The sequence below is a fragment of the Copadichromis virginalis genome, linkage group LG23, assembly GCF_057382275.1.
Source record: "Copadichromis virginalis isolate Kocher_CV1m ecotype Utaka linkage group LG23, C_Virginalis_male_GT1.1, whole genome shotgun sequence".
Lineage (NCBI taxonomy): Eukaryota > Metazoa > Chordata > Actinopteri > Cichliformes > Cichlidae > Copadichromis > Copadichromis virginalis.
The window spans coordinates 15267616-15288195 of NC_140639.1; the positions used below are offsets into that span (position 1 = coordinate 15267616).

General features: G+C 38.8%; 1 protein-coding gene across 2 annotated transcripts in view; it reads right to left on the bottom strand.

The window, feature by feature from the left end:
* The window catches only part of tgfbr3 (transforming growth factor, beta receptor III), a 70642-nt gene extending 58306 nt beyond the window's left edge, over nt 1-12336 (bottom strand). For both annotated transcript variants that reach the window (XM_085450001.1, XM_085450000.1), the window contains exons 1-2: nt 12091-12336; nt 7467-7644 (exon numbers count right to left, since the gene is read on the bottom strand). In XM_085450001.1, coding sequence (XP_085306127.1) covers nt 7467-7527 — 61 coding nt within the window. In that variant the 5' untranslated portion in view covers nt 7528-7644; nt 12091-12336. The remainder of the gene's footprint in view (nt 1-7466; nt 7645-12090) is intronic.
* Nucleotides 12337-20580: the final 8244 nt, after the last annotated feature.

The window sequence follows — 20580 nt, forward strand, 5'->3', positions numbered from 1 at the left end:
TCACCACACAGCTGAACCTGTTGAAACCTGAAACCTCTACTGCACTATGCATCAACACAGCAACATAAATGGATAACATTTTTCACAGTTGGGTTGCTGATTAGCTTTTTGGGGGCAGGATTGTTTTATTCAGGATTCTTTAAATTATGAATAGAAGGATTTCTCTTAGCTATTTTCTGATATATCAGTATCATCATTTCTAATGACCAATAGATGTAAAAAGTAAAGAAGAGATGAGAGAAACACTCTTTAATAATGTTATGGGTGTTGATGTTGCAAAGTTTGGTCATGTTTAAGTTAGAAGGTTTTTCTTTGTAAATGCAGATCTGAAAAGATACTTAACAGCTTAGTGTAGCTATGATTTATGTAGTATATAACATACTAGGTACTGATAGTGAGACTGGTCATTATTCATCAGCCCTGACAGATGTAGGAGGCTCATGTTGGTAAGTGATCAAAAAAAAACAAAAAAACATGACCACTTACAAGCAGCATATGAAGTCACAGGCAAGCAGGCAAGATGGAAGCGGGTACATTTCTGCCTACCTCTCCATGCAGGCATAAATCAGAGGTCTTTGAAGAGATGGAAGGCAAGGCTAATTCCCAGAGGAACACAGGAGCCACTGTGTAAAGTGAGACAGCTGGGGGAGACCGAGCATATGACTAAAGACTGGCTGTGCTACCACTGTATGTCTTTACTGATGGGTGCTGACATGTGCTGTCTGGACCTATAACATCAAAGCAAATAAGTTGTCAACTCAATCAAGAAACAAGAAGTGGCTTTTCATATATATTTAAAGAAGTTGTGAATTTTCCAACTCTGGGACTAATGTAGGCTAGCTTACCTTATCTTTAATAGATAACATCAGCTGAGAATTATACACAAAATAATACAGTAACAGTAAAAAACAAAAATGCAAGAAGGAAGAGTCCTATAATGCTATAACAACAGCAACACAAGCACTGCTACAGTCTGTTACACTGAAATACCATAAGTGGCGTGCAACAGCCATCAGCCAACCCAGCACAAATCAGTTCTCAGCAGTACTGAAACTACCCAAGCAGTACAACATTTACCATGCAATGGAGAGAAATGTCTGTCTTGCAGCTCCAAGGGCAGCTTTCTCATCAATCATAGATGCCTTCAAAAGCCGAGTTTTTGACAACAGCTCGGCGGGGGTTTGGGAACAGCCACATCGTCTGCATTCACAAAGATTTAGACGTAGTTGTGGAAGCAGAGAGGTGTGCCCTGGGGTCTTTCTTCTTGTCCCACTAGATATCAGACTCGTTTCATTTGTGCTGGATCATCTGCTTTGCCAGAACTCTCAATGTAAAGTATTTAATACAATCCACCCAACAGATTTAATAAAAAAAAATAAATCTGGCAGATGGACTGGGGATCAAGTGGAGATGAAATGTTTAAGTTAAAGTGCAGTGTTTTAGTTTAATAACCGCAATGTCCCCGTTATACAAAGAGACAACATTCTAAAAATAATTTTGATATAAAAATCAAAATTTGAAAGAGTGTGTTAAATAGACTATAGACAAAAAAGGAAAAACTGGGAGCCGGCATGCTGATCAGGATCACAAGTGTTTCTAGGTATCAAGATGAGCCATCCTTAGCCTCCTCAATCTGACATCTGAATTTACACAGTCACACACCCTTACTTACCCGTTAAAATCATAAGTCTTGCCTAGTTAGGCATATTTGGAGGGGAATTTGCCAAAGCAATAAATAACATGAACTTGTTTAATCAATCATATAGCAGCCCAAAATGTCTTTGTTCTTGTGATATTTTATAGAACTATCACTCATATGTGATAACAGGGGCTTTTGAGAAGCAGCAGGCTGCCATCAACAGAAGGCAAAGGCTGAAACAATGCTGGTCCTTTGTGCCAGTAAGTAAGCCCAGTGCAAGAGAGCCAAAGAGGTGGAAAGGGCAAGTCAGACGGCATTTTCACACACACTGGAAGAGACTACATTCCACTGGGCTTCAACTTTACAAAGGGGAGGGCAAAGAAGAAAAATGACTTGTCAAGTGCCATGTTGTCTCATGTATTAACATGCACAAAGGAGGCTTGGGAAGGCCTCTTAACTGGACAGTTAAAAAACAGAAAGTGTGATGAATAATTGGCCAGTTAGAGAAGACCACAGACAATGAATAAGCAAAGAAGATTTTCAACAAATAAATCAATAATCATGCAGCTGAAATGAGCTCCAGCCTCCCTGTGATCTTGAATTGGATAAGCAAATCTTAGGATTTTTTTTCTTGTTTTCTGTTTTGCAGATGCACTATTACAGTGCTTTTTAAGTGTATAACAGCTCACTACAAGCTACTTCAGAACTACTTTCTCTGTCAAATTCTGAAAATCAAGTGGAAAGCATATGTTTGTGATCTATAGCACGGATCAAGCTCTGAAGGTCTTACTGTCATTTTTTGGAAGTCACCCCTGTTTTTAAAAGGGATTATTCCAAAACTGCGACATGGTCTTTCATCAGGACTCATCTGGTGGAAAAGGAGTGGGGAAGGTGAGGCCCCAGGAGGGGTGAGTCTGTTGAAAGACACAACCTGGAGGCCTTCACCTTGCATCCCATATCAGGATTTTTTGAGTCATACGCCCAAATTTGGCATCTTTGCAAAGTGATGAAACTGCACTTAATAAAAAAGACACCTCAAGCAATATAATGTGATAGCCCAAAATATTTTTTCTTGCTGCTTCCGTAGGTTATCAGAACAGAGGGAGTCCAATTTTTTACTATTACGCTCTCATTCTTCAATGAAGTCACACTCCACATAACTTTCTTACTCTTACTCTCCAGATTTTTTTTTTTTTTTTTTTCCACGGGGCTGTTAAACACAATGGAAAGCGCACGATCACCCCAGCTGTCTCCCATTACTGGCTCTGACCAAAATTATTTACACGCCTGCTTACTGGAACTATGGAGAGAGTGAGAGCGAGAGAGGGGAAGAGAGAGGGTTGGGGGCGGGATTTGGTTGACTCCTTCAGATTTACGTAAGCATCCTCTTAACAAGAGGCTGATAAGAAATGACAGACATAGAAGATCTTGTGTCTGTAGAAACTTGTCTGCTGCACTTCACTTAGGCACTCTTCCATGTGTTGGTGAGAGTCTGCTTTCAAAAAAGCTAGTATATGAGTTAGTAAATCAAACTAAATACTCCACCAATCACTTTACACACTTTACACTGTTAATTAAACTGGGTAATACTGCGGTTCCCTTCATTCATAAGTAAAAGCTATAAACACACAGGGCCGCAATGACTGCCTCCTACTTGACAGCACTGTTAAGATAAAGGCTTCACCATGGGGGAGAGCAGATCTGTAATTAGACAGACTCAGGACACCCGTTGCTATGTAAACATCCCAACCACTCAGCGTAGCAGCACACTGCCTCTGCGCTGCGCTGCTCCGGCTCCTCACATGAATCACTGGGCCACATCTGGTTTAGCATGCTGGAAGGGACTTTGTCGGTTTGGCACGCCGTGCGTGTGTGGAGTGTGTCGATTTGGACCAGACGACCCACGGCTGCGCTTACTTCTCTCCTCCCCCTGGCTACCCCACCTCTCAGATTACAGCGGTTGCACAATGCTCTCTGGCAGTCCTGACTCTTGCTGGCCCTAAGAAAGCACCGTGGATACACAGACAAACCTTTTGCTCAACTGTGGAGAGAAAGAAAAGTTACAACCACTTTTGGCACCGCAGTGACTCGCGTCTGCCAGGAGTATAGAAAAATGCAGACTGAAAGAAGTTGTTTACTCGAATGTAAAGCTGAAAGCGAACATATGCACTCTGAATATGAGCACGGCTCCAAATTCTCTCTCGTTTTGTTTAACAGTCTACAATGAATCGCTGGAGACAAATTCGCACTAGTAGCTTGGTCATCCATCAAGCCACCTCATAAGTAAAATCAGGATAGACAATAAGAGAGAAAGTGCTTTTGCACTCAATAACGCTGGTGTGTTTTTCAGTTAGCCAACACCCCGGCCTTGTGCCTCCAGTGTAACCAGCATCCTGCCGGAGCCGTTTTTGGCAACTGTCTCAAATTAATATCTGGCGTGGCTCCTGAAAGACTTTATTTCACTGTAAAATCCACAGTCAGCCCCAATGTCCCTAATATATCCTTCACAAAGTTACCATTATGGCATGCTTAGGAGACGCAACCGCAAAATGGCAGCGATCATATTGAGGGAGAAAAAACAACAACAACTTATAAACAGCAGAGTGAAGCAGCAGAGCACAGAATTGAAATATGGACATCAAGGTGCTCTCAGTCTGACTTTTAAGAGTTATGGGAGGCTCAGAACCTGGATTGCATTACGCTGAAAGAAGACTCATTGCAGACTAATCTAAACATTACGTAAGAGCACTCCTGACAAGTTTAAGGGCAGATGTGACTGTTTACACAGATGCTGTGCGATAGTAGGAACAGACAGTAAAAGAGAGAGAGGTGAAAGAAAGAGGCTGATGTGGTGTGGAGTGTCCGTGATGTGGTTTGGAGTAAAGAAAAACTGGTAAGCTTCTCAGTGGCAGTTTTAAAAAATATTTGGCAGAAAGCAAAAAGGATAATGTTCTGAATGTGCTATTTGGCATACATTTTCCCTTAAATGATAGAAAACACCCCCCCCCCCCCAAAAAAAACAAATCATTTGCCAGTAAATCAGTGAATACAGTCACTGACAATACTCTTTGGAGGAAAGGGCATTTGGTTGTCAAACTGTAAATATCTGTCCCTTGTGACTTAGTATAACAATGCATCTTGCCGTGTGAGGAGGAATTTAGAGGAAAACTTCGTATGGGACTTCATTGTGTTGGAGATCCTGGCATTGTGGCAGAAATTATGTTTGCTCTGCCCACAACACATATTCACTAACTTGCTATTGTCTGAGTAAGAGTCAGCTCTCTGGAGTGCGGTTCAAGCCCCCAGAGAATAAGAGAAGAACTTTTACAATAATTACCTATGGCGGCAATCAGACTGAAACTATGAAAAATGCGAACCACACATTATTCCTGTGCTGCCACAGAAAAACAAAACGGGATACTGCAGTCTAAATCTGGAGTGAGTTCAAGTCGAGAGCCGTACATTGTGAAACTGCTTTCTGTAAACAGGACATCTTACATTCTAAAAAAGAGACCAAACGGAATGAACACTTGAATCTGAATATGGTTTGTGCTCCTTTCAAGTCAGTGTGACAGGTTTGTCCTCAAACTGTAGGGCTAAGTGTCAGGATGGGGTCAGTACACTATGGGATTTGTTCAATTTACCAAACAAAGAAACCCACAGTTGAACTTTGCAGCCAGTGTAGATGTAAAAGCAACGAAAGTTCCTCTAATTACCTCTCATGGCCAACTCCACAACTACTTGAAACTCCACCCACTTCTAGTCAACACAGATGTGGCCACAATTGCCGACTACTCACCCGAAACAGAACATCAACAATTCTCCCAACAACTTTCAAGGGACTGGCATGAAATTTGGTACAGATAATACTGGACCAGAGGTTTTTAGTTTAACGCTATTAGGATTATTTTATTCCCTTGAATTTCTACGCATATGCAGTTTTCTTGTATCCTATTTGGATATTGAGGAAAAAAAGTGGTGCAAATATTCATGGCACTTTATCTTCATTAATAAAGATAAATCGTGATGGATCTGGGTCTGCAAATAGGTTGACATTGTTAGGGTTTTAGCGAAATTCCAAGAAACTCATTCTAGTATTTCTCTACATTTTACAAACTAATTGGCACAAAATCTGCTAAAGACATTCATGCTCCCCAGAGGAAGATCCATGCTGGATTAGATTTTTTTTTTTAATTTGGTCTATAAAATCTTTAAAATATTTTGGTTTTCAGTGTGATGCTTTAAAAAGTTACTGGCTACCAGTTGCTAAATTGCCATTCCAATTTCTCCACACCTGTGAAACTGACAAGTTTTTATGCTTCCAAGGGGATTTATTCTGATGTCTTCATAGATCCATGCATCCATCCTTTGCCATCCAGGTCTGGTCCAGACAGCAGTCTAAAAAGAGATTCCTACACCACTCTCCAGCTCTTCTGGAGAAACACTGAGTCATTACCAAGAGATAACATCTCTACAGAGATTTAATCTCTCCAGCATGCCCTTGCTCTTCCCTGGGACTCCTCCCAGTTGGCCATGATCAGAACACCACATCTAGGAATTGTCCAGGAGACATCACCACCAGCAGATGCTTTTTTAGGTGAGAATAAAATCATCACAGGCATTCTTGCCCCCTCATGATATACTCTATATATTTTGCTGATCCTCCTTGAGTATTCATCCATCAATATTCATATGAGACTTTGCTCTGTCTTTAAACAACATGCAGAATGTACAGTTTGTTTGTTTTTTGTTTTTTTAAAAAGCAGCAAAAATGCTAAGAGAAGAATATAAATGTAACCTTTTAATATCAGACTATTATAATTGTCATTGTGTGCATGTTAGCATGATAATGCCTTTTTTTCCTTTGTACTGCTCAAGTCTCAAAGAGCTGATATGACTGCAGAGACTTGACTCTCTGTGTGGCAGAACTGTCTTAGGAAGTCTAAAGGCCGCAGTATACCCACGTTTCAGAGAAACTTGTATTTATACCCATGGTTACGGCACAGGAAGCTGCTGCAGTATTCTCCGAACAATAGGTGTCACCACTCAGATAATATCACCACATAAGGGCTGATATAGGGGGAGAAGAAGTTAAAATGAGAAGCCAAGACTTTGTCGAGTGTTTTTTGCGAAGTTTTTCGACAACCTCTCGAGTTTTCAAAAACTGTCAACCTGTAGCACATACAACCACCTGTGTAGCAGTTTACTTATCTATTTTCTCTCTCTTTGGTTTGTCTGCATCACTGCTGTGAATTACGGAGTACTTGGCAGAATCTGAGTCTCATTCCACCCAATCTGACAGATACACGTAGGCCTGCTGAGTGTTTTGTATTCTCAGATCGAACTTGTCAGCACTTTCTTTAGTATAAATCCCCCTTACTCATGACTCTGACAAGCACTGTCTAGAAAGGCATGCTGGGAGAAGGGTGGAAAATCCCATAGCATAGGCAACATTTTGACACCACAATGTTTCAACACCATAACACCATAAGGATTTTTGCAAAGTTTGTATGATTACAACAATTCTGAAGCAGAGCCAAACATCCAGAATAATTAATAAGTTCCATCTTCCAAAACCATACTGGAGTTGTTAACGCCGAGCTAAATTATGCACTTTCAAGTAACAAGTAAATTATCAGGGTTTATTTTTGATTATTCATCTCCTCTAACGCTATAAACTAAAATCATGGTTCACAAACTGAAGTATGAAGCAAACGTCGGTTCAGGAGATGTTTTTGCTCTTCAAACAAACAAACACACATATATCTGATAACACCTAGTCTCACACGAAAAGCATAGGAAGTGGCTTGAAATGAAATAAACATACCTGCAGATGCCAGGCAACATATTGCAAGAAGCATCAAGGGAATATGGGACCTTGTAGCCATTTTATTATTCTGCAGATTCCAGTATGATAAAAGTGGATGAACTGGCCGTTCTTCAGCGTCTCACAAAGGTTTCCCTTCTTGAGAATGGGTCTGCAGAAAGCCACGTTCAGGCTCCAGCTGCAAGTGAACAAAAATAAAAGATGTCAACCAGAAGAAGCAGGTTCAATTAAAGCATTTACAAACAGCAGGGAACTGGGCTCTGCTTAATATACAGCGTGGGAGTGATGAGATGAGACAAGAAGAGAGGCACTTAGGAGACCAGGGGATTAATCTGGGAGGGTTAATTGGAGGTTATGCATGCTTCAAAGGACCAGGCTGCACACACCTTCCAAGCCTGTTAGAGTGTGCAAGTAGTTTGGGATGGATGACTGACTTGCTGGGTGTTAACAGTCCAGAACATGCCACAGGTTATTAACACACTTTAATTTAAAGACTCAGGAAACTCTAGTGGGGTCTTGAGTAAGCAGCTTAGTACCACTGCACTAATTACCATGACCCTGACTGAAGCTTTAACTTAATCTAAGTGTAAACAGTGACGGCTATGACAAGGGGAAAAATGAAATTCATGTACATTTATAAACAAAGAATATCCAGAATTTTACAGAGTTTCTCTCAGAAAGTGGCAGAAGGAAAAATCCTAATCGTCTTGCATAGAAAGGAAAAGGGTGTAAAGTTTAATTATGAAAGTGATTTTTGTACAGTGAAAAATGTAATTGTTTTATTCTAGTTGATAAAACTGGAAAAAAAATTCTGCCACTATAACCACATTCCCCTTCCTTCCGTGGCAAAGGTGGTGGGGTATGTAAGCAGTGCCAATGACTCAAGAGTGGCGGAAAAAACAAGAAACCAAAACTGATTTCTAGTCTGAATCAATCAAAAAGGTCACCTGTCTAGGTTTCACTTTTCAGTTTAAACAAACCGAACAACGCAAACGCATTTCCCAAGTGTTGAGTGTTGCAAAGCTACAGATGGTTAACATGCAAGTGGATAGATAAGCTTATGAAAGAAAAGGGTAAAAGTAACATCCACTGGCCATATAAGGCTGTCAAAAAGGACTAAGTAGCGTGCAATGTCAGTGTGACTGCTGGCAAAACCACCCCACAGATGTCAGCTACTACCTTTGGGAAAAACCCGTTATAAGACGCTTGCAGCTTAGATGCTTTTTGACAAATATATTTAAACACATCATGAAATGTAGAATCATTATATTTTGTAAATTCTTTTGCAATAATTAAGAATTAATTTTCATTTAGCAGATTTAGCAGTATAATTGTAATTATACTTGGTCCTTTTTCTTTTTACAGAAAAAAATGAATGAGGCAGGAATGATTGAGTCAGGAGTTAGGCTCAGACGAGCAGGTGCTTTTGACCATGAAGTCCATCTTGCAAAAACAACTGTGTGATATCTGCAGCCGCAGACACGGCTATTACAAGTATATTTTAATGCATTTTTATCAAGGTTATAAATTCCAGTATCAGCAGCAGAAAGATGCCTTCAAAACAGTGCATTATAAGAGTCAGACCAGAGAAGCACAGAACAACTTCAGAGCAGCAGAGCAGATAAGGAACACATGGCCATGCTGTTCTTACATTCTGACAAGTATTAATAAAAACAGTACACTGGAACCTAATATATCCAAATGAAAGCAAGCTTTTCCATTTCCAATAATCCAGCTCGTTGTTTTTCAAAGGCTAAATCAAGATTAAAACGTGGACTTCTGAAAGATTTACCATGTTCCGAAGAATCCTTTTAGCTCTTTCTAATTCTCAGTTATTATGTGGGTATGTTCTGTAGATGCAATCAAAACATGTCTCTAGAAAGATATGGTCCGCAGAAAAAGTTGTGCAAATTTCTTCTCTGATTGATGTCTGACTCTTTGTGGCAAGAAAAGTGAAACTGTTGTCATGTTAGAAGTCTTGTAACAAGAACTGCAGGTGCTCACACTTTAAAGGCACTGTCTCTAACTAGTATAGAGCTGTGTGGAAGAAACACATGTGCATCTATATAACCTGTGGTGAGCTATACAGTGTATATAGGAAGTGATGCACAAAGTACTGAGGTGCATCACTCTGCAGTGCAAGCAGCTTGCACAGGACAAAAGGGCCTTTCACTGTGTGGCAGCTGCAAGGGCTGGGAAGTCATTTTGGAACATCATGACAAATATTACACTTTCAGCTTGTCAGTGAGAACCAGAGCGCTCTGTTTGATTTATGCCGCTCCTTGACCTTCATCTCTTCACTGACTAAACAAAGCTAAACTGTGTTGCAATACCTTTTGGGAAGCAAAGACCAAATCAAAGGAGACTTTCTTTACGTAAAACAGTGTGTAGCTCTTTTGATGTATCTATGGTTGGAATCACATTTGCACTGGGTTACAATACTAAGAAAGCTGGTGGTAAAACAGCTTCTAAAAACCTATGTGCAAAAGATTTAGTCATAGCCTTTTAAAGCTGTTTTGGGTTGGAGAAGGTTTTAACTCTATGCTATGGTGATGGTTTTGTTGCAGCAACAACTCAAATCACCTCATGTGACTTCTTCTCAACCCTGACTGTCTAAGCCGAGCAAAGTATTTCCCTCAAAGAGAATCTGGAAAGTACATTATAGCATGCAGACCCCAGACTGAACGTACTGAACATCAGTGAAACCAAGCTGAATACTTGTGGTCAGTTAAGTGTTAAAGGCCTGGCTTATATCTGTGTCATCACGTATGCATACGCTGCAGTTAAGCGATGTCAAGACCCAAGGGCATTTACAGGGTTCTTGTAATCGCAAAGCCATGCGCGAAGAGAGCAATAACACAAAGGCTGAGGTCTGTGTTATATAGTGCATCTTGTGGTGTATGAGTAAGATACTCAGGATTAATACTCATAAGTCATTTTGAAAATCATGTGGTCATATGAGCTTCTGAAAGAACTATAGTGAGCTCTTCTGCACTTTCAGTGTCTATGGACTGTCACGAGACTGCAATTTCAAAGTCGATACCGATACCCCTCAAAAATTGAAGATTGTCTTAAGGTTGTGCAAAACTGTCTGCGATAGCTTGTACTGTGTTTTTGGTGACATCAAGCTATATTTTTGTTGCTAATCAAATAGAGCTGGTAAAGTAAGCCACAACTGCTTCTGTATAGCAGCTGGCAGACTTTTCTCAGTTTTGATCTGAGACTGTTCCCCTGTTAATGTATTAATGTTACAGATAAAATGTCACAATGTCTCATTTTCCCCTTAGACAGTATCAGGGTTTATCCTGCATTGAAATGGACCTTTGGTGGGTGCCATGTAAACACAATCGGTTGGCACAAAGTAAAAGCAATAACTCTGTTTTACTATAATTAATGAATTTTCAGCCACTTGATTAACAAAAACTTCAACAGACTTGAATATTCTATCAACAAAACATTTTAAAAACGTCTTTTTATGACAGCACTGGCGATCTTATCTCCAGACTGGTCGTAAAACTTAAAAGATGGCTTACAAAATGTTCCATCTATTTATGTAAACATCCATCCATTTTTCCATTTTATTTTCATTAATCCTTATCCAATGTAGCACAGAAGGGGGCTGGAGTCTATGCCAGCCGACACTGAGAGGGAGGGATTGCCAGTCCATCACAGGGTGATAAACAAGCACAGAGAAAGATAAACAAACAATCACACTTATGGACAATTTAGAATCATCAGCCTAAAATAAAAGGCATGTTTGTGAACTGTGAGAAGGAGTCGGAGAGGCCGGAGAGAACCCATGCAAACAGGAGAACATGCAAACTCCTTGCAGACAGGCCCCAGCTAGCCAGAGGGTTCGAACCAGAAACCCTCTTTGTGTGAGGCTAACCGCTTCACCACTGTGCTGTCCAGATAAAATGCAAATAAAATACCTCATGATTTTGGAGTTTTAACAAATTCATCTATAATAAAAATATATATATGTGGTTGCAGTAATATCCCTGAACTCACCATCTGGATGTGTGAAGCTAAAGCAAGCTAAAAGAATAGAGAAAATATCCTAAGCATGAGCAACCATAACATACAAGTACACCGTGACTGCCACAGTAGTCCTGTCCATTTTAATCCAGTGTAAAGACACGAGTTGACACTCTTAAGTTTTTCTCTAAACTTCTTGCACTGTCAGTCACGTTTGTGCCCACAGAAGCGCGCGGGTGAGAAGAGAAAGCACACCCGTGCGCGCGCGCGCGCACACAGTATCGTGCTGTTGTCACTCTGAAGGGAATACTTCACTCAATGTTTACCTGTGCTTTTCTTTAAAGCAGCTTTCTTATGAAACACAACCAAACCAGCAACAAAGAGAATTTAAGCAAGAGCTCTGTGCTGTTAGCCCGTAGCTAACAATCAACAACAGCGGGAGAAAGCAGGAGAGCATGTCAGCGGAATCATGACAGATGTTCTGCTGGAGTTTTGAGCGGCTAAGTACACTGTAACTGTAAACAGCATTTTCAAGGGATTCGCACCCACAGTGCTGCCTGACATTCTTTACATAAACCTTATCTTCTGGACAAAAGCTAAGCGTTATCTAGTCAAAGAATTAGGTCTTGAAAACAAGCGGACATACCATGCAATCTTCAGAAAATGCCCAAGTAAACTTGGTTGAAGTTGAGGTCGCAGCGCTGGATGCGGATATCAAAGTCGTTATTTCGGCTGCACATTCACGCAGTTATTTTTGATGTAGTAGATAAAAAAAAAATCACAGAGAACAATGTCGACGGGATATTTTATCAGTTTGTGTTCAAACAACCGCACTCGCTCAAAGTTTCTATCAGTTTACTACTATCTGTCTGCCTTTTTACTGAGGGCTTCATCTGGGGGCGGGGCCTGGAGGGAGGAGGCTGAGCTGCTGCGGCAGAGCTTCCCAAAGCAGGGTGCACGGTCTGCTCAGGAGCTCCTGCAGGAGGATCACAAGGTCCTTAAGTGATCGCACATATCTAAGTCCGAATGTGAGAGTGCGTAACTTTAATATCTCAAAAGGACCCTTCAGTCCCATATGAAACATAAAGACTGTAACTGTATAGGCTGTATAGGCTTGCTTCAGGTTAATCTCACCACACAGGCCAACAGAGTTATCCTTATCCACATGGAGGCCTATTATGACAGGTAATACAAATATCTGGTTAACCAAGACTTCTATTTGATGTGCACCTTTTGCTGCAGCAAGAGGACTTTGTTTTGAGTCATGAAAATAATTGTGTTGCAAGGTGTTTGGCGGTAGGGTGTTTCTGTGTAATCCTTTGGCATCTAATGTCCAGTTTATTAAAAATCTCCATGTATAGGATATTGTGCAATTACAATTTTACAAAATACCATGATTTATAACATATGATATAGTAATAGAACAATCAGACATGTTATGACTGTTAAATCAACCATCATCATCTATATGCTTTAACTAAACTGAGGTCAAACTTTGGCAATATTTATTTAACTGAGACAAACATGGCAGACACTTGGGATTGCAAGCAGATGCAGCTTGCAAGCCCAAGTGGCACTTGGTATTCCAGTGACTTGCTAAAGAACAATAATATTTTTGTGAAAAGACCACTGCTGCAGGAAATCCAGAAGTTGTCGGAATAGTTGTACAGTTCAAATAATGTCTAAATTATCCAATCTGTGTCTGATGTGTATGCTTTTTGCATGTGTACTATCCAAAAAGCATACAAACAGAAAAGTCACAGTATCGCTGCAATGCGATGTGAGGAATTCACAAACCATCCAACCTGATTGTACTTTAAGCCAAATCAAAGGAGCTAGTATATAAAAAATGCTGTTATGACAGCTGAATTCTATTCTAGCTGCTTTATGTTCAGGACCATTACGCATTTGAATACATTAGCGCCATCATTAATGTTGAAGAACGTCTATGCTTTTCCTACTATTTCCTACTATGTCTGCTGTGAAAAAGACCATATGCACTCAGTTTGGGTTTATTATTTATTTAAACACTCTGAAAGTGTAATGGATAGGAAATTACCATCAGCAGATTGAGAGCAGCAGTGACGGGTTGCACTGCACAGTGTCTGAAATGCCCACTGGGTTAAAGATGCAGTCACTAAACATATCATGAAGTCTCTCACCCCAAAAAAACATAAAGTTGTCTACCTTTTTTGAATTAGTTCATTGTCACATGATGATGACTACTTAGCAAAAATTACTACTACAGGAAAGACATTAGATGTTCACTGATGGAGTAATTTGTCTGTTTTCTTTGCCTAAAGATAGTGACAAATGAAAGAAAATCCAGTTTTGGGAAGTGTTTTGGGAAAGTATCAGGCTATCAAATTTTCCCAGAACAGCTTTTAGGCCAGCTGACGCAGGACGGATGGCAGGGTAGGTATGGCACATAACTTTCATGCTGATGAAATCATTCAGTGACCGCTCATGGCCTAAGGGCGGAGGCAGTTATCCTCCTACATGTGTTTCATCACAGGGAGTCAAATTCTGTGTTTATTTACAAGGATCCTTCACACTAGGGGGACCAAGGAACCCATTTCACCAAAACAGGCCCCAAAAGCATAACAGAGCCATCAAATCCCATCAGTGCAGAGGTCAAGGTCAAGAGATCAAGTCCTGAGGTTTTACTTTAAATGTGCCATTTGACCGGAGTGAATGTTTTTTATGGTGAATGGGAGATCTGGTGTCACCAGATAGTGATCAAAGACCACCAGAGGCCCTCAAACAAAGACAGTTTAGAGGTTACAGTGTGACTGATGTGATGCCTTTGGGCCTACATACTTTAAATTCTTTTTGTAAAGCAAAATGACAAAAAGAAAACACAAAAAAACCCTTCTCCACTCTGTGAAATATTGTTTTCCATGTGAAGTAGAGCAAACATATATATACACATATATATACATATATATATACACATACACATACACACACACACACATATATATATTTATTTATTTATTTTTATTTTTTTTTATTTAACATTTTTAATTTTTGCCTGTCATTGTGATCATTTCATTAGAAATAAAGATAGTATTCTTATGTATTAGTTTCATATTTATCATCTCGGTCATTTGTATGTTTAAATGTTTTGAAGCGGTTTCTAATATTAGGAAGTTTTTTGTTTTTGTTTTCTTTTACAGCTCTCACAAGAATTTTTTTTGTCACATCCTTTTTATTTCAGCACCCTGCAACCCCCATCACAAGCACTAAACTGTGTGCGGAGCGATTCCTGCGTGTGAAATCTCTCGTACGCTGCTAAACAAACACCGAATTGCTCTGCTGTGATATCAGACTCCCAGCAAAAAGGAGATGCTGTGTGACTTGGTACAACATAAATGTCAGCTTAGTGATTCACCACTAATGAGATGGCACCTGTGACAAGAGGGAAGGAAACTTTTGTTGTGGAAAACACACAAAAACACACTGATGTGCTGCTTTTGAGAGTTGACAAGGAAACGCTCAAAGGGATCAAATTATTTTACATCTCATACATATGCATGTCTCGGTTAAAGTGTTCCACTTTGTTTATTTACACTGTGTTAGGGTTGTGAATACAGCTGAGATGAAGGGGAATAGAAAGTGTAACGGTGCATCAAAGATATGAGCAATCTGAAGCTTCTTCACTTTCCATTAATGTAACTCCCGTTCTTGACTCTTTATTGACCCAGTTGATTGCTCTACCTGTCAAGACCAACCATGCTTTTCACTAATATTGCTCTACTTTGAGTGCCACCAAGTGTCACCGCATGAAATAATAAGTGATCTTGGCTGAATTGCATTACACGCAAAAGAAAAATTACAGTTTTAGACAATCTGGGCTTGAACATGTTCATTTTTGCTGTATTGTTATTTTCTATCACTGCTGTGTGTGGTTAATGTATTCTTACAAGTAAATATAAATTACATATACAGATATGTTAAGTAATGGACTACCCATAATAAACTCTTTTGTTCGGCTTCTTTACATGATGTTTCAAGGACACAGACAATGATTTTCTTTTTATACTGGAAGGATCATTTCCTTTTTATGGCAAAGGTAATCTTTCAAAAGACAACAAAAGCAGATTAATGTGTTCAAAGCCAGAATGAAGACAGTAATAAATATATGCAGAATATAAAGTGGTCAAGTTTAAAGCGCAACCTTTTCAGTGTCCTTTACAAGGTGGATAAACACAAAAAATAAGTGTCTCAAAACACTGTTAGTAGTGAAGTAGAACTACAACACATATGATATCAGTATTTCAGAGTATTGTGCTTTTCCTTTGTTAACGGAACAGCAATGAAGGTTTTATGAAGTGTACTTTCACCTGACAACACACCCCCACTTTCAAACACACTGCATCTCAGTAGTCAATATTGTCAGCAGTCATCTCAGAAATATAACAACAATTAGACGCCTCCATTGTACAGGTATAGCCACTGTTCTAAAGAGGGTCAAATATTTGCTTCTGTAAGTATTGCAAAAAGACCAAAATCAGATGTACTTTATGCAAGACAAGCCTTTTTTCTCTGATAATATTTTATCTTGAATTGGGTTGAAACAATATTTTTTTGAATGAAAAGAATAAGTTATTATCACAGCGATAGTCCCCCTTGCTTTGTCCTCGGTTCAGCAATGTTTTTGGACACTCCAAACGTTTGAGCAGGGCAGGGTTGTTATTGGACTGCTGTTGACTTGGATTGCAGTGTGTTATCAGATGGAAAGAGTGAAAAGGGATTTTCTGGCCCACATTTTCTCAGTCACACAAAGGCCACAAAAAAAAGGCAAAGCCAACGTTAAAGCTTCATTCCAGCTGGCTCTTGGTACAGCACGGTGTCTTTGACTACTGACCAGGACAGCATCTCACATGTTCTCACTTTGATTTCAAATACCTATCAGTAGCAGGAAAGATGAGAGGGCTTACTGTAGAGCACTAGTTTTATGGTAAAACTGGGGGTTTTCTCCTAAATCATTGCAGAAACACATCTGATTTCTATTTAAATGTGGCCTATTGCTTTTAATTCATTTTAAAACCAAACCAAATGCTGCTAGACCACTCCAGACATCTTAAGTTAGATGAATGGATATTCCATCTGGTAACAACATATGAAGACAATAATGCAGCAGGTGAACACACAAATCTGCACATGTATTTTTTTTTCTCCAAAGTAGTCAGCTGTGAAAGCATAGTAAAAGTCTTCTTGTAATGTTAATTTAACGTAGCTATTAAGCAACCAGACAGATTGGCAGCACCTCTCCCTTCGGGCATGGCCAGTAAACTTACATATGAGATTCTGAAGTCCCTCAATGTGCTCAAAAGTTTAGACTTTCATTTAGTCTGTTGTTTATTCAAAGATTTTAATTATATTCAAATTTTTCCAGGTTATTTTTTTTAACTATTTAAATAAAGGTAAACAAAAAAGACATAAGAAATACATTCTGTCAATCTCACATATAGTTTAAAGGTCACCTGGGAAAAAAAATTGTTGACCTCTTAGAGATCATCTCATATCTGTTATTAAAAGACTTTCATTTTACCAGAGTTGCATTAGAGATTTCCTTGTAATTTGCAATTTTCTTTAGAAAAACAGAGTTTTGTGGTGATTTCTGTCACTCAATTTAAATGTGATGCACAACAGGAGATTTAGTAGATTTAGTTCAAAGTTTCAAAATGGGAATAAGTATTTCTTATTCCCATTTTGGACTGAAAAATAGGGTGAAAAATAAGAAATTGCATTTTATTAACACAACATAAAGTGTAGCATAATAAAAATATGGATTCTGTTGCCCTCTTATGGATGGTATAGAGCAAAGTAGGGATTTGCTCAGCATGTTTTTCTGCTCTTCAGTGAAGGAGTTAGACCATTAAAAAATAGTAATACGTGCAGCACAAGCAGAGGTAAGAAAAGTGCCATCCTTTACTAAACCCTGCTCCAGGAACAGGCCATATCGGTTATTAAAAGGCAACCCGACAACATTTTTCAAGGGTTACCAAACACGAGACATTCTCAGCCCAACTACTGAGAATAAAATTAATGTAGCATGGTTATATTTCAACTCTATAGTTTTCAATTGATTTAGAATTAGAACACTTTTAATAAGATCATCATTTCCTGGCTGATTGTTGTCAGGCTTTTATTTACGCTGTGTATGAAGTTTGGGTTAGAATCCCACTGGAATTACAGGGAAAAGACGTTTATTGTCATCTGAATAGAGCCAAATATTATTTATTGCCTTATAGCTTTGGAGTTGCTACTGGATTTAGGATCATCTTAGGTGGGAATTTTAAAAAGTAAATAAATTAAAAGTTTTAAGCAAAGTAATAATGCTATCAAATTGTATTTAATGCATAAATACTCAATTTTATAAAATGGAAATATTCTAGTCATTTTGATATTAATGTAAGTTATATTAACCATCATGTCTGTCTTGATGTGTTGTTGTTTGAATTAGAGTTAATCCTGATTATTTAACATTTGCTTAGCTAATACAGAACAATGTGTCACCTAGGATCACTAAAGGTTTGGAATGTGGTAAATCAGCCTTTCCTGAAAATAATATGACAAGTACTTTTCAAGTAACATAAAGTAGCATTAAAGCTATTTGACTTCTGATTAGAAGCAGTTAAATGTGTAAACAGTGTCTGTTCCCTCACTTCTTTTGAGTTTATGTTTGTTCATTCAAAAACAAATACCCGTTGTTTCTCCTCACTTTTGAAACATGGGCAGGGCAGAACCTTTTCCTTTATGACCTCCTCCCTTCTCAACAAGCTTCCGGTAATTGTCAGGGGAACTCACACTGTGTCAGTATTTACGCTCAGATTCAAAACTCATTCTGCCTGCCTATACCTTTCACTTTCTGAACTTCCTTGCATTTGGTCTTTTATTGGTATACTGAAGACTGTTTAACACCCCTTTCTGCCTCAGTTCCTAAAAGGTCTACTTCTTGCATTTAAATTTAGTTTGATGCTATATAAATTACAATATACATGTAAACACGTGTTTTCACTTTAGACTGCAGTCAAAAATCTCTTTTACTTACAAAGATATACAAGTGAGCCTTTAAAAAAAACTAAAACCTCCAAAAAACAAACTGATGTTTATGTTCTGAGTTTACTTCCAGATGTTTAAATGACAGCCAATAATTTCATAATGACATTTAAACAGAAACGTGAATATTCCAGTTAAATAATTTGTGGGTATGTGGGACATAAAGGAAAGCAACATGCCGCCTCCTTTTGCACTCGAAGCTGTATAATTTCACCACACATTTTTGGCCATGGCTCCATCTTGTGGAAAAAAGGTGCAAGTGACTAATGTCGAATTAGTTTTATACTCCTTTTTACTGACAGGCTAAAAGACTTAAAAATACAATATTTTACAAATTACCTTAGAAAGAAAACAGGTAATATACATATAAAAATGCATGCACAAATACACTCACCGGCCACTTCATTAGGTACACTTTGGTAGTGCCAGGTTGTTCCCACTTTTGACTTCAGGACTACACTCATTCGTCATGGTACCGATTTAACAAGATGATAAAGGTAACTGAATCATTCCTCAGAGTTTTTGGTCCATACTAACATCATAGCATTGTGTAGTTGCGGCAGATTTGCAGCTACAGATCCATGATGCAAATCTCCTGCTCAACCACATCCCAGAGGTGCTCCATTGGATTGAGATATGGTGACTGAGGAGGCCATCTCAGAATAGTGAACTCATCATGTTCAAGAAACCAATTTGAGATTAACTGAGTTTTGTGACATGGTGCATTAGTCTGCTGGAAACAGCCATGAGAAGGCTATACTGAAGTCATAAAAGGGATAGCACGAGCATCAGCATCAGCAACATGGTGACCATGGAGTTTAAATGATGACCACGTGGTACAAAGGAGTCCAAGATGTAATATATCCCCTATATCATTATGCTACCTTCACGAGCCTAAACCATGGATACAAGGCTGGATGGATCCATGCTCTCTACCATCCGAATATTCCACTACTAATTGGAACTCATTAGACCAGGTAAATTTTTCACAATTTTCTAATCACAGTGGCAATTTTTTCTATATATCAGATTTCATTAGAAGCAAACTTAATGTACTTAACATGGAAGAACTTAAAAAGTGGTGGTAGGTTTACAATGCCAAAGGCAGTAAAAAACTACTAAATGTAATAAAACAAAGCAAAACAATGCTGATCTACAATCTTCTGTCCAGTTTTTGTGGAGCCTGTATAAACAGGAGCCGTAATTTCTTTTTCTTAGATGACAGGAGTGGCACCCAGTTTGAACTTTGCTAATGTAGCTCCTCTGTTTTATATAGGCATAAAGCAGTCTGGCCATTCTTCTCTGACCTCAGACATTAATAAGGTATTTTCAACCAGAAAACTGCTGCTCACTTGACATTTCTGGACCATTCTCTGTAAATCCTAGAGCGAAAATCAAAGTAGATCAAAAGATTCTGAAATACTCAAAACCAGCCTGTCTGATACCGACAATCATGCATGTTTAAAGTCACTTAAATCACCTTTCTTCCCCATTCTGATGCTCAGTTTGAACTTCAGCAGGTCATCTTCACCATGTCTACATACCTAAAAGCACTGAGTTGACCATTCAGGTTCAATAATAAGGAAAGGAATAATTAGAAAGAATATTGCCACTAAATTAATTAATGAAATAATTGAAAATTTAAAACATGCACCACTTGAATTATAAGAGCAAAGTTTTCCTTTCATTAAAAAGAGCAGCAGCAGGAAGAAGAAATTCCACCAAAGAAGCAGCAATCCACTTGTTGTGGTATAGTAGCCTACAGCCTCCACCTTTTAATAGGGGTAATTAGATTCCAGCATTTCATTTGGCACAAACTCATTTTAAACACAAGATTGGAAATATTTAAAGGGGGGGTGTTTGGTGAATTCTGGACAAATTTGTATTAAATGGCATTACACAATGAAGAAATTTGACCCAGTCCTGGCAATTTTATTGTCACTGCATAGACACACTCAAACTCATTGAAGGCTTGTTTTATTTTAATTGTTCGTACTTAATAACACCAATTTTGTTATTTTTAAATGTTAACTCAACTTCAACTTAAATTCAAGGCCTGTTTCTATTT